We start from the raw sequence: 14,211 nt of genomic DNA, 5'->3' as shown, positions 1-14,211 counted from the left end.
ATTTTGGTGAGATATCGGAAATATGGCACCGGGCCGGAGGAATCAAATTATGAGGTTGATTATTATTCGTTTTTGTTGATTAATCCTTTGGCAATGGAGAATTGTGATTCTGATCCTTCGGAGCCGGATCCATCGGAATCGGATTTCACGGAAAGTGAAGAATCGGAACCGGAAGAGGAAATTGAAAACGAGATGGATCAGTAGAATAAAAAATTTGACAGTACCAGTTGAGGAAAACTTTCAACTGGAAAATTTCTTTTCTTAAATTAATTTTTTGTGACGAAACTTCATTTTCAAATAATTGAGACAAAAAAAAATTGAAAATAACTTTTTATGTTATTATTTTTATTGTAAATTTTTTTCTAGTTTGTAAATTTTATTCTAGTATGTAAATTACTTTTTTTATTATTAATTATTGAATTATTATTATAATGATAATAAACTGTTTTGTCTTTAAAAAATCACAAGGATTAATAAAAATGTATTTTTCTGAACAAAAATACTTTATGTTTAATTTCCATTAATTAAAATCGAATTAATTTATTTTGTTTAGAATTTTGTTCAGAATTTTTTTTAATTATTTAGAAATTTGCTCAAATTTTTTTTTTTTGTTTAGAATTTTATTTGGAATTTTGTTCAGAATTTCATTTAAAAATTAAAAGACTTTATACAGAATTCTTTTTTAATTATTTAGAAATTTTTCAGAATTTCGTTTAAAATTTCAGAATTTCTTTTAATTATTAAGAAATCTGTTCAGAATTTTAATTGAAATTGCGTTTAAACTTCAGAATTTTTTTTTAATTATTAAGAATTTTGTTCAGAATTTTATTTGTAATTTTGTTTGAAATTTTCTTTTAATTTATTTAGAACTATTGTTTATAATTTTGTTTGGAATTCTGTTTATAATTTTGTTTGGAATTCTGTTTATAATTTTGTTTAGATTTTTGTTCAGAATTTTATTTGAAATTTTGTTTAAAATTTTGTTCAGAATTTTGTTTAGAAATTCAGAATTTTTTTTATTATGTTTAGAAATTGGTTCAGAATTTTATATTGAATTTCATTTAGAATTTCAGAATTTTTTTTTGTTTAGAATTTTAATTGGAATTTCGTTTAGAATTTTTTTTATTTTATTTAGAATTCTATTCAGATTTTTTTTAATTATTCAGAAATTTCGTTTAGAATTTCGGAATCTTTTTTATAAATTTATTTGAATAATTTGTTTTAATTATTATAATAAAAAAAATTTTTTTCTAAATTTTCTTTTAATTTATTTAGAATTTTTTTTTAATATTATTTAGAAATTTGTTCAAAAATTTTGTTCGAAATTCATTTTTATTTTGTTTAGAATTTTTTCAGAATTTTATTTGGAATTTTGTTTAGAATTTTGTTTAGACATTTGTTCAAAATTTATTTTTAATTATTTTTAAATTTTTTCAGAATTTTTTTTATTTTTTTTAGACTTGCTCAGAATTTTGTTTGGTATTTTGTTTATAATTTGATTTAGACTTTTGTTGAGAATTTTATTTGAAATTTTGTTTAGAATTTTGTTCAGAATTTTATTTGGCGTTATGTTCAAAATTCTGTTTGGATTCTTATTTGTACAATTTTAATTCTATAAAAAATTTTTTTTAAATTATTAACAAAAAAATGCTCATTATTTTTAAAAATCAAATTAAAAATTACTTTTTTCTACATTAATAATATTAACAAGAAAGAACAAAGTAAAAAAACAAAAAATAAAAATAATTCAATTACACAAGTAAGGAAAATTTCTTTTCTACAATACGAAGGTAAATATTTGGAAAAATCACCGCATAATTAGGATGGCACTACAAATGACTGGAAAATCCTTTTAATTAAAATTCTCATCTACATGGAATTCTCACTTTATGGAAAAATCGAAACATTTATCAACACGTTTTTGGGGAAAAAAAGTTTTTCTAAAATATTTATTATTAACAAATAAATAATGTCTACAATCAAAAGAAAAGGTGAGTAAATAAAATATTCACTAAATCAAATTAATATAATTTTTTTTTATCTTTTTTTCATTAATTTTTCGATTTTTCAGTTAATTTACAATTCGACAAATTTAGTTAATAAACGAATTTGAGGTTAAAATTTCAACAATAAAATTTTCAATTTGCCAGTTTTCATTAATTTTTCTTTCACTTCTAAAATTTTCTTTTCATTTATTTATTATAATTTGAATTTAATTGTTTATTACTTTTAATTATTTATAATTTCAATTTAATTAGTTAATATTTATATTTCATTTTCTATTTGGTAATTCAATTATTCTGGAATTAATTTCAATTATTTGTCATATTAATTCAATTATTTTTTTTTCATTTTTTTTCAATTATAATTCATTTTTTAACGAATTTTCATGAAAAATTCCAGAGAATTATTGAATTTTTGATTGAAAATTCTATTTCTAAATTTAATTAAAATAGTAAATATTGAAAATAATTGAATTTCGAAAATTGTTTCAAAATAATTGAATCGTTTTTAAGAATTTTATTAAAATTCATTCAAATATAATTGATTTTTTTTTCAAAATTCTATGAAAATTGTATAAGAATTATATTTTAAATAATTAAATCGTTTCCAAGAATTTTATTAAAATTCTTTTAAAATAATTGCTTTTTTCGAAAAAATGTGACGAAAATTGTATTCTAAATAATTGAATTCCTGTAAAAATTTTATTATTCATGAAAATAATTTAATTCTTTTGGAAAATTTTATTAAAATAGTAGATATTGAAAAAAATTGAATTTCGAAAATTGTTTGAAAATAATTAAATCGATTTTAAGAATTTTTAAAAAATTTTTTTTAAATATATTTTTTTCGAAAAAATTTGATGAAAATTGAATCAAAATTTTATTTTTATTAATTGAATTCTATTGGCAAATATTCTTAAATTAATAGGAAATGAAAAAATATTTAATATTTATTAAATATTTTATTTATTTAAATATTTATTTATTTAATATTTTTATTTCGAAAATCTTTTGAATATAATTGTATCGTTTCTAAGATTTTATTAAAATTCTTTAAAATAATTGAATTTTTTCGAAAAAATGTAATAAAAATTTGTAGAAATTGAAAAAATAATTGAATTTCGAACATTTTTTGAAAATAATTGAATCGTTTCCAAGAATTTTATTAAAATTCTTTAAAATATTTTTTTTTTTAAATGTAATAAAAATTTGTAGAAATTGAAAAAATTAATGGAATTTCGAAAATTTTTTGAAAAGAATTGTATCGTTTCTAAGATTTTATTAAAATTCTTTAAAATAATTGATTTTTTTCGAAAAAATGTAATAAAAATTTGTAGAAATTGAAAAAATAATTGAATTTCGAAAATTTTTTTGAAAAGAATTGAATCGTTTCTAAGATTTTATTAAAATTCTTTTAAATAATTGATTTTTTCGGAAACTTTTAACGAAAATTATATTCTAAATAATTGAATTCTTGTTAAAAATTTATTATTTATGAAAATAATTGAATTCTTTTTGGTAATTTAATTAAAATATTAGATATTGAAAATAATTTGAATTTCGAAAATTTTATGAAAATAATTGAATCGTTTCTAAGAATTTTATTAAAATTTTTGAATATATTTTTTTTATTTCAATCATCAGAGAATTTAAAGTAGTGCAAATTCTCTCAAAAGAATTCAAAAGAATTCTTTTAAATTCTCTCATAAGAAAAAGAAAAAAGCATCTTTCAGTGTCACAAATCTAAAAAAAAAGTAGAAAATAGTAAAATTTAAAATAATAAATAATTTGAATTTTCCCAGAATTTTTCCCGAAACAATTGTCAATTTACGAAACAATAAATAATTTAAATAATAAAATTTAATCTTTTTTTTCCCTTTCCAGCAACAAATAACGAGGCATCCGAGCAGAAACGATTGAAATTTTCCACCGATGAGTTAATAGAAGAATTGAAAACCCTGGAAAATGATGAAATAAAAACAGGAATTATCAACTGCAATCAAAAAGCGATCATCAATGTTAATAATCAAAAAATTGATCTTCAAAACATCGATAAAAATTTCCCTCAAAAATTATTCCACAAAAACGAATCAAGAGCAACAAATTCAAAAATAATCCAACTAAAAATTGAAACCATCAACAATAATTTACTAAATTACCTCGGACAATCGATAACAAACGAGAAACTTGGTAGCAAATACCAAGCAATTGCAAAAAAATTAATCATCTATCGAGAAAATGATTTTCGTCCACCGTCCAATGACGATTTAATTCCAGCAACATCCGAAGAATCCAAAGAAAAATATCAACTAATCATCATTTGTCCCACAAATTGTCAAGGCGGTAATATTTATTTTCCCGAATTAAAAAAGAAATTCATTCCCACAAATGATAAAATGAATTACATTCTATTTGAAAAACAACGAAAATACAAATTATCGAAGGTGAAGAAAAATTCACGTTTCACAATTATTTACAAAATAATTGAAAATTCCCTCGACATTCAATTGAATGATAAACTTTTATTCAACGAGACGGAAAATTTGCAAATCATTCTCAAGAATATTCGGGAGAAAAATGTTTTAATTTCCCTAAATGACGATGGGAATTTTTTGCAGAAAATTTGCGACGATTTTGCTATTAATTACAAGGAAGTTTATTCCGACGAGGAATGTCCGAATAAAGTTTATGATCAACTCGAGGACAATGAGTATGAATATTATTATCTTGGTTGGCACAATTCGGATGTGGATTTTGGTAATTTCGTCGAAAATCAAATTCCGTATGATGTGGGGAAATTTTTGCAAATTACGAGGCCGAGGAAAATTTTTAAACCAGTTGTGAGATATTATAATCCTGCTATTGGACCAAAGGAAACATTCTACGATGTTGATTACTATCGATTTTTATTGATCAATCCAAGCAGGAGTATTAGCATTGAAATTGAAAATTATCAGGAGAGTCAATCGGACGAGGAGGAATTGGACGATGAAGTTTGGAGGATCAATAAATATTTCTCGACAATTCCATTTTAAAATTCGAGAAACGAAAACGAAAAAGAAAAACAAAAACAAAAACAAAAACGACTCAACAATTACGATTCTTTTTTTTTTTTTGTTTTTTTTTACTAAACAAAAATTCGGTAAATTTTTTGCAAAAAATAATGTTAATTGTATTTTTTAAATTCTTCTCAAGGAAAATTTTTTTACATTGTCACGACTTTTGGAAATTTAACTTAAAATTTTTACACTGAAAAATATTTATTTGATTCAAATCACCGATCAGTTGTCTATTGTCAAATAAATATTTACCTGAATCGAATAATTTTTATTTTTAATCAAGAATTTTGAATTTCTTGTCTAGTGTCAAATAAATTAATTCTTGAATAAAATAAAATTCATTTCGAATGAAATAAATTTCTTGTCTACTGGCAAATAAATATTTAGTTGAATCGAACAATTTTTATTTTGAATCAAATTAATTTCTTTTCGAAATTTTATTTATTTTGATTTATTTCGATTCGAAATGAAACTTATTTGATTCAAATGAATATTTATTTCGAATCAAATAAATTTCTTGTTTATAGTCAAATAAATTATTATTTGAATCAAATAATTTTTATTTAAATCAAATAATTTTTATTTGAATTAAATAATTTTTATTTGAATCAAATAATTTTTATTTTGAAACAAGAAAATTTCTTGTCCGTTGTCAAATAAATATTTACTTGAATAATCTTTATCTTGAATCAAAAAAAATTTCTTGCCAAATTGGTAATTTATTTAATTCGAAATAAAACTTATTTGTCTCAAATAGTTTATTATTTTGAATCAAATGAATTTCTTGTCTGTTGGCAAATAAATATTTACTGCAATCAAGAAATTTTTGTTTAAGTCAAATATTTCCAATAATTATTTGAAGCAAATATAAAAATTATTTAATTCAAATCGCTTATTTATGGGAACAAATAATTTTTTTTTCAGTGTATAATAAAATTTTACATAAAATTGACACTATTTTACAATCTATCAACAAATTGTTACATTATTATTTTCGTTTACTCATAACTAATTAAAATATTAAAGTGTTTAAAGAAATTTATTTTCTTTTCTTGGCAAAAAAATATTGTACAAAATTTTTTTTTAATCATCGACTAAAATTTAATAAAAAGATGTTTTTATTAACAAATTTTCGTTGTGTAATTGTTTTATTGTTTTAATTAAATTCCTCGAAAAAATTAAATTATTTTCGAAAATTTTAATTAAATTATGTAAAATTATGTAAAATTGTACATAAAAAATAATTGAAACTATAATTGACTCTGCTATAAATATTGTTATTTATAAAAGTAATTTAATTCTTGCAACGAATTTTATTAACAAATTTTTAAAGAATTGAATTCCTGTGAAGAATTTTATTTGGGAAAATAATTGAATTCCGGAGAGAAATATTATTATTTATGATATTAATTAATTTCTTGTGAAGAATTTTATTTAAATTTTTTAAACAATTGTATTTCTCAGAATGTTTTATAATATTTTGAAAATAATTAAATTCCATCGACAAAATTTCATTAAAAAATTGAAAATAATTGAAATCTGACGAAGTATTTTATTAAATTTTTTTTAAATAATTGAATTCTTGTGAAAAGTTTTATTTTTGAAAAAAATTTGAATTATTAGGAAGAATTTAATTAAAAGTTCTTAAATAATTGAATTGCTTCGAAGAATTTTATTTTTTAAGAAAATAATTTAATTGTTTCGAAGATTTTTACAAACTTGACAGTAAAATTGTAATTCCTATAAGGAATGTTATATTTTACGAAAATAATTGTAGTCTATAGTCAATTTTATTATAATTTTTCAAATTTATAAAGCATTTTATCAAAATTTTTTGAAATAATTGAATTCTCGAGAAAAATGTTATTATTTATGAAAATAATTGATTTCTTACGAAGAATTTTATTCAAATTTTTTTCAAATAATTGAATTCCCATAAAAAAAAGTATTATTTGTGAAAATAATTGAATTCTTAAGAAGAATTGTATTGAAAATAATTGAATTGAATAGGAAAATTTTATTAAAATTGCAATTTTATTAACTAAATTTTGTAAAGAATTTTGTCGAAATTTTTTTAAATAATAGAATTTTTAAAAGAATTTTATTTAAATTTTGCGAAATAATTGAATTTCTCAGAACTATTTTTTTCTATTCTTTGAATATATTTGAATTCTTTCGATAAACTTCATTAAAAAATTAAAAATAAATGAATTGGTGCGAAGAAATTTATAAAAAAAAATTGGAAAGTAATTGAATTCCTGTGAAATTTTTATTAAAATTTCGTTTAAATAATTGAATTCTTTTAAAAAATTTTATTAAAATATTAGATATTAAAAATAATTGAAATGAGGAAAATTTTTGAAAATAATTAAAATTTTGCCAAGAATTTTATTAAATTTTTTGAAAATAATTGAATTTCGGAGAAGAATTGTATTATTTATAAAAATAATTGAAATTTTGACGAGAATGTTTATAAATTTTTGAAAATAATTGAAATTTTGCCAAGAGTTTTATTAAATTTTTTGAAAATAATTGAATTTCGGAGAAGAATTAAAATTTCTATTTAAATTGATTAAAAATTGAAATGTAAAAAAAAAATTTTTAATGTAAAAAAAAATTTTTTAAAAAAAAATTTTTTTTTTTAAATTTTTTAATGTAAAAAATTTTTTTTTTGTAAAATTGTATTGAAATAACGACTTGTTTCATTAAAATTCAGTCAGTAAACAAAATTTTATTAAAAATTAGTAAAAGAAATTAAATGTCTAAAAAATTATCTACCTATACGAAATTAAAATTTTGAAAACAATTGAATTTTGCAACTATTTTAGTAGATTTTGCTTTAAATAATTGAATATTTTATAAAATTATGTTTGCAAAATATTTCAAGTATTTTAAATAAGTTAAATTGAAAAATTAAATCAGAATTTCAATTGAAATAAATTGTCAAAAATAATTGAATTTTAGGAGAATTTTTATTAAAAATATTGAAAATAATTGAATTTTTTGGAAATTATTCATTAAAAATCCAGAAAAAAATTATCAAAATCATTTGTAATTTATTTTATTTGTATTTTCATGTTCAAAAATTTATTTTTTGCTTTAGTTAAAAGAAGACAAAAAATAATATAAAATATAGTAAAATTTTAAAAATAGTAAAATTTGTCTTTTTTCGAAAATATGAAAATTACCTTTTACTACGTTTTTAATCGTTTGCTCTACTATCGTATTAACCTTTGTATATATGAATGAATTGATATCACATGAATTCAAATGCAAAATGATTCACAATTTGTTATTGCGATTAATGAAAATTATTAATGTGTTTATTTTCTTTAGAAAAATGATATTATTTACATTTTTTGCGTTTCTAGAATATATATCTATATGTACAGTGAACTCGTTTCTTTTTATAACCTTGTTATTATTATTAATGCTAAAAGTCGGGCATTTCAACCATGAAATATGTTCCTCTTTATATTTTTTTTTTTTTTTTTTTTTTTTGATAAAAGTATATCCGATAGTTTTTATTCTCTGTCTTATTCTTCTTTTTATTCATTAATTTTTTTAGCTTTTTAAATTGATTTTCATTTATTTTCTTCATACTAATAATAATAATACTTTCTGTAAACATACACTCCCTATATATTTGCGTCCCTTTCATTATTCAGAGTAGCAGAACTTGTTCGCCTTTCTTCAAATAAACAATATAATTTATCAGTGCATTCATAAGAATACCGAAAGGTAATTAATTAATTAATTAATTATTATTTGCGTAAATATATTCGTTCGCTTTTTCTCTCAATATTTTTTCAACTCTTTCTTTTTTTTATTTTCGTTTTACTTTCAATTTAATTAATTTATGTCGTTGGGAAACTGCTGACAATATAATAATTGCCATTACTACTAATTAATTTGTAAAAGAGATTCAATTAATTATCAATAAAAATAAAAAATAATAAATTACAATATTATTTCTCTAAAAAAAAAAGAAAAAAGTGAAAATGAAAATAACTAATCTGAAAAATTATTAAAATTTTTAAAATACAACAATAATAATAATACAATAGTGATTAGAATTTAATTGTTAGTGTTTGATCATTTTAATCATTTTTTATTTCAATTTTTTGTATATTTTTTTAAAAGTCAAAACAAAATTTAATTTTCAACCTAATTTTATTATTAATGTTTAATTATTTCAATTTTTGAATTCAATTATTTTTTGTAAATTTTTTAGAAATATAAAAACAAACTTCAATTTTTAACTCTATTCATATTTAGAGAACGAATTTTGTACTTACAACTGTTTTTTTTTAATTTTGAAAACTTTCATTCTTGTTTTAAAAAATATTATAATTTTTGTATATTTTATAACTTTAAACATGAAATACTTTAATTCTTTCGTAGAATATTATTAACATTTTATTTAAAAATAATTGAATTGCTATTAAAACAAAAAATACTTCAAAATACATAACTGAATTGTTTCAAAGAATTTTAATAAATTTTTCTTTTTTTAAATAATTGCATTCCTTGAAAATAATTGAAATTATTTGAAAATTTTATTATTTATAAAATAATAATTCGAAGAATTTAATTTGAAAATTTTTTAAATAATTCAATTCTTTTCGATTAATTTAGGTAAAATTTTGAATTTAAATTAATTGAATTCTTATTAAACATTTCTTTTTTAATTTTTCTAAATAATTAAAACCTGGATAAAAAATTCCATGAGAACTTATAAAAATAATTGAATTCTTTCCAAAAATTCTACTAAACTTTTTGAAAATAATTGAATTCATTCATGAAATTTAATTAGAATTGTTTAGAAAATAATTGAATTTCTTTTTTGAAATTTTATTTAAAATTCTTCAAAATAATTCAATTCTTTCGTAAAATTAAAATTGTATTTAAAAATAATAATTAAACTAAAAGCCTACAAGAAATTTATGATTTTTGAAAATAATTAAATTCTTGACAAGAATTTTGTTAAATTTTTTAAAAATAATTGAATTGCTTAGAAGATTTTGAAAAAAATTTTCAAAAATACAAAAATTGAATTGTTTCAAAGAGTTTTAGTTCAAATTTGAATTTTTAATAAACAATAATTTATCAAAATTTTTGTAAATAATTGAATCGTTTAGAAAAAATTTGATTAAAATGTTTAAAAATATAATTGAATTCTTTCGAAGAAATATATTTTATTTATAAAAATAATTGAATTTGACTAAAGAATTTTATCAAAATTTTTGAAATATAATCAAATTGTTGGAAAGAATATTATCAAAATTTTAGATAATAAATTTAATTCCTTCATGGAATTTAATTAGAATTGTTTTCAAAATATTGCAATTCTTGTAAAGAATTTTATAAAAATTTTTGCAAATAAATACATTTTTTTGAAAAACATAATTAAAATTTTTGAAAATAATTGAATTCTTCTTTTGGTGACATTTTATTTAAAAAAAATTGTATTAAAACCCAATTGAAATCCAACTAGGAATTTTTCTTTTTATGAAAAATTAAAAATAATTGAATTCTTGCCAAAAATTTTATTAAACTTTTCGAAAATAATTCAATTTCTGCGAAGAATTTAATTAAAAATTCTTGAAAAAAATTTAATTCTTTCTTTTGTGAAATAAAAATTGTATTTCAAAAAAAATAATTGAAATTCTGTGAAGAATTTTATTAAACTTTTTTAAAAATAATTGAATTTACGTTTAAAACAATCTTTTTCATAATTGTAGAAAATAATTGAATTTTTGATGAAATTTCATTGAAAATAATTGAATTTTCGTTTTAAAAAATTCTAAAAATAATTGAATTTATTTATTTTTTAATTTTTTATAATTGTAGAAAAGAATTGAATTTTTGACAAATTTTATTGAAAATTTCAAAAAGTAATTGTAATTTTTAATTAAAAAGTCTAAAAGTAATTGAATCCTTTTTTTTGCAAAATGTATTAAAAATAATTTAATTACTTTTTAAAGTCAGTTTTTTTTATATAATTTGACTTGTAAAAATTTAATTTTTGACGAATATTTTTTGAAAATTTCCGGAAAATAATTGAATTTTTTAAGTTACGCACAATAAAAATTTTCAAATATAATTGAATTTCAAATTTTCAACTGAAAATTTTTGTCAAAAATTTTTTTTTAACTTTTCGAAAATAATTAAATTTTTTCTTTTGTGAAATAAAAAACTGTATTTTAAAAAAAAAATTGAAATTTTTCAATAAATTTTATTATAAACTTTTTTTTTGAAAATAATTGAATTTTTTCGAAGAAATTTATTAAAAATTTAAAAAAAATAATTGAATTCTAATTAAGAATTGAATTTCTAATTGAGAAATTTGATTGAAATTGGATAGAAAATACATTAAAAATTATTAATTATTTTTTTTACAGGATTTGAAAGCGAATTTTGAGAAAAGAAAAAGAAAAATATAAAATGGAACGAATCTCATTAATTGTTTTAGTGGTAATGGCACTTTTTATTGTCGAGGGATTTTCGAGGGTTTGTGATATTAATTGTTGGCTAAATAATTGGATGTCTCGCGATGCATTTTGTGGCAATGGACCAAAATATTCTTATCCTGGACCAATTCACGGCACTTGCTATTGTTGCGGTCAAATATAGTACAAAAAAAATTTTTTTTTACAATTCAGAATTGAATAATTAGGTATTATTATTAATTATTATTATTTTTTGTTAATAATATTTTTTAAAATTAAAAATATTTTAACAATAATAAAAACTATTTTTTCACCCTCGATTCTATTAATTTTTTATTATTATTATTATTATTATTATTATTTTTTACAAAACAAGTTTAGGAGAAGAAAAAATTATTATTATTATTATTATTATTATTATTATTATTGTTATTACTATTATTGTAATAATAATCTATTTGAATAAATAATTATTTTTATAATAATTTTTATTAACTATTATATGTTAGTAATTATTTTTATTTAGTTAATAAATTTATAACAATTGTTAATTGTTAATAAAAAGAATTTAAATTGCTATCAAAAAATGATAAATGACTCTGTCTTTTCCCCCTCATTTTTAACTGCAAGTGTTTTTTTTTTATAACAAATGCCATGATTATTTTTTTCACAATATTGAGTTCAATGTTGCCTTAAAATAAATTTCCCCTCATCTGTAACAATAATCAGAAAAATATAAACAATTAATTATTGTTTTCTGATTTTTTTTGTTCATTTAGAGAGAGTAAAATAAAATATTAAAACAAATATTGAATATGAATCGCGCCTGTCTTATTGTTTTAATTATTATGACGATATTCATCGTCAATGGAATGTCATCACCACTACAACTTGGATGTGAAGTTAATTGTTGGCTAAATGATTGGCAAGCTCGTGATCATTTTTGCGGAAATGGAAATAAATACTCCTACAATGGACCTCTACATGGAAAATGTTATTGTTGCGAGGTAAGACTCGCTGGTTAATTTTTTTTTCTCGAAAACCACAACGATAATGATAACATAACAATAATTATGATAATAATGTAATAATTATATAATAATAATAACAATTATAAATAAAATAAAGCAAAATGATTTTTAATATTTATTTCTATCCTCTTCAATGTGTGCAAACAAATTTCTTGCAACATTAAAAAAAAAATTAATAAATAAATAAATGAAGAAAAGAAATCAATGAATTTGTATTTTCGAGTTATTTAATATTATTCCCTCTTGTTATTTTTATAAAAATTGTAATAAACAACAGAGAAATAAAATTATAATATTAGATACTATTCAATTATTTTCAATATACAATTTCAATAAAATTTCTCAAAAGAATTCAATTATTTTGAAAAATTTGATAAAATTCTTAGCGAAAATTCAATTATTTTGAAAAATTTTAATTAAATTCTTTATAAGAATCGAAAATATTTTCAATACAATTTTAATTAAATTCCTGAAAAAAATTCAATTATTTTCGGAAATTTTAATTCATTTCTAAGCAATATTTCAATTATTTTGGAAAATTTTAATTAATTTCTTGACAAAATTTCAATTATTTTTATAATTTAAAAATTTTTTTGCATATTAATTGAATTATTTTAAAGAATTTTAATGAAATTCTTTTCAGAAATTCAATTAATTTGAAAAATTTCCATAACATTATTTATAAGAACTAAATAATTTTCATAATCAAACAAATTTAATAATTTTAAAGAATTTTAATAACATTTTTCGAAAGAATTAAATTATATAAAAAAATTGGGAATTTTTAAATCCATTTGTTTGCAATTCAATTTTACCTCAAATTTCGATTATTCTGACATTCTTTGATGAAAAAAATTAGAAATTAAAAACTTCAAATTAATTAAAAAAAAATTCCATTAAACTTTTTGAGAAAAATTAATACTATAAATTTCCTTAAAAATTTTGTCAAGAATGCAAATAAATATTTTATTAAATAATTGAATGTTTCTTGAAATTGAATTTTCATAAAGAATTTTATAAACAAATTTTTAAATAATTGATTTCTCTTGACAAATTTTAATAAAAATTTCTAAAATAAGTTCATTTTTCGGAAATTTGATTAAAATTTGAATTAAAAACAATTTAATTTCTCCAAAGAATTTTATAAGAGTTTTTGAAAATAATTGAAATTTTACCAAGAATTTTATTAAAATTTAAAAAAAAAAAATTAAATTTTGGAGAAAAATTTATAAAGATTTTTGAAATTTTGACGAGAATTTTTGTAAATTGTTGAACACAATTAAATTATTCTGCGAAGAATTATATTAATTTTTGAAAATGATTGAATTCTTCAGACGAATTTTATTAAAATGTCTTTTTAAATAAATTGAATTCTTTTATGGAATTTTATTGAAATAGTAGACATTGAAAATAATTTAATTTTGACGAATTTTCGAAATTATTAAAATTTCTACGAAGAATTTCATTAAAATTATGTATTTTGAAAAAAAATTTAATTATTACAAAGAATTTGATTAAAATTTTTGAAAATAATAAAATGTTTTGAATAAATTTAATTAAAATTTTATAGAAAATAATACTTAAATTCTAATAAATAAATTCTATAATTCCATTATTTTTAATAATCAATTAAAAATATATATTAAAAAAATTTATCTAATTTCAG

General features: G+C 18.3%; 1 protein-coding gene and 1 long non-coding RNA gene across 2 annotated transcripts; both read left to right on the top strand.

Annotated features, from left to right (window-relative positions):
- The first annotated feature begins 1,836 nt into the window (after positions 1-1,836).
- On the top strand, positions 1,837-5,055 carry LOC122512421. Its single transcript, XM_043628230.1, has 2 exons — positions 1,837-1,991; positions 3,888-5,055. Exons 1-2 carry the CDS (start codon positions 1,970-1,972, stop codon positions 5,036-5,038), a joined length of 1,173 nt encoding a protein of 390 aa, XP_043484165.1. The 5' UTR covers positions 1,837-1,969; the 3' UTR covers positions 5,039-5,055.
- Positions 5,056-8,708: 3,653 nt separating this feature from the next.
- On the top strand, positions 8,709-12,650 carry LOC122512434. Its single transcript, XR_006302635.1, has 3 exons — positions 8,709-8,803; positions 11,467-11,741; positions 12,294-12,650. It is a non-coding gene; the product is annotated as an uncharacterized LOC122512434 (long non-coding RNA).
- The last annotated feature ends 1,561 nt before the right edge of the window (positions 12,651-14,211 follow it).

The sequence above is a fragment of the Leptopilina heterotoma genome, unplaced genomic scaffold (genome assembly GCF_015476425.1).
Source record: "Leptopilina heterotoma isolate Lh14 unplaced genomic scaffold, ASM1547642v1 Lhet_123, whole genome shotgun sequence".
Taxonomy (NCBI): Eukaryota; Metazoa; Arthropoda; class Insecta; order Hymenoptera; family Figitidae; genus Leptopilina; species Leptopilina heterotoma.
This window is presented reverse-complemented; position numbering and strand designations above follow the sequence as displayed.

Coding starts and splice junctions, on each gene's coding strand:
- LOC122512421 (XM_043628230.1), top strand. CDS start 1,970: ATGTCTACAATCAAAAGAAAAG. Junction 1,992..3,887: donor GTCTACAATCAAAAGAAAAG/GTGAGTAAATAA, acceptor TTCCCTTTCCAG/CAACAAATAACGAGGCATCC.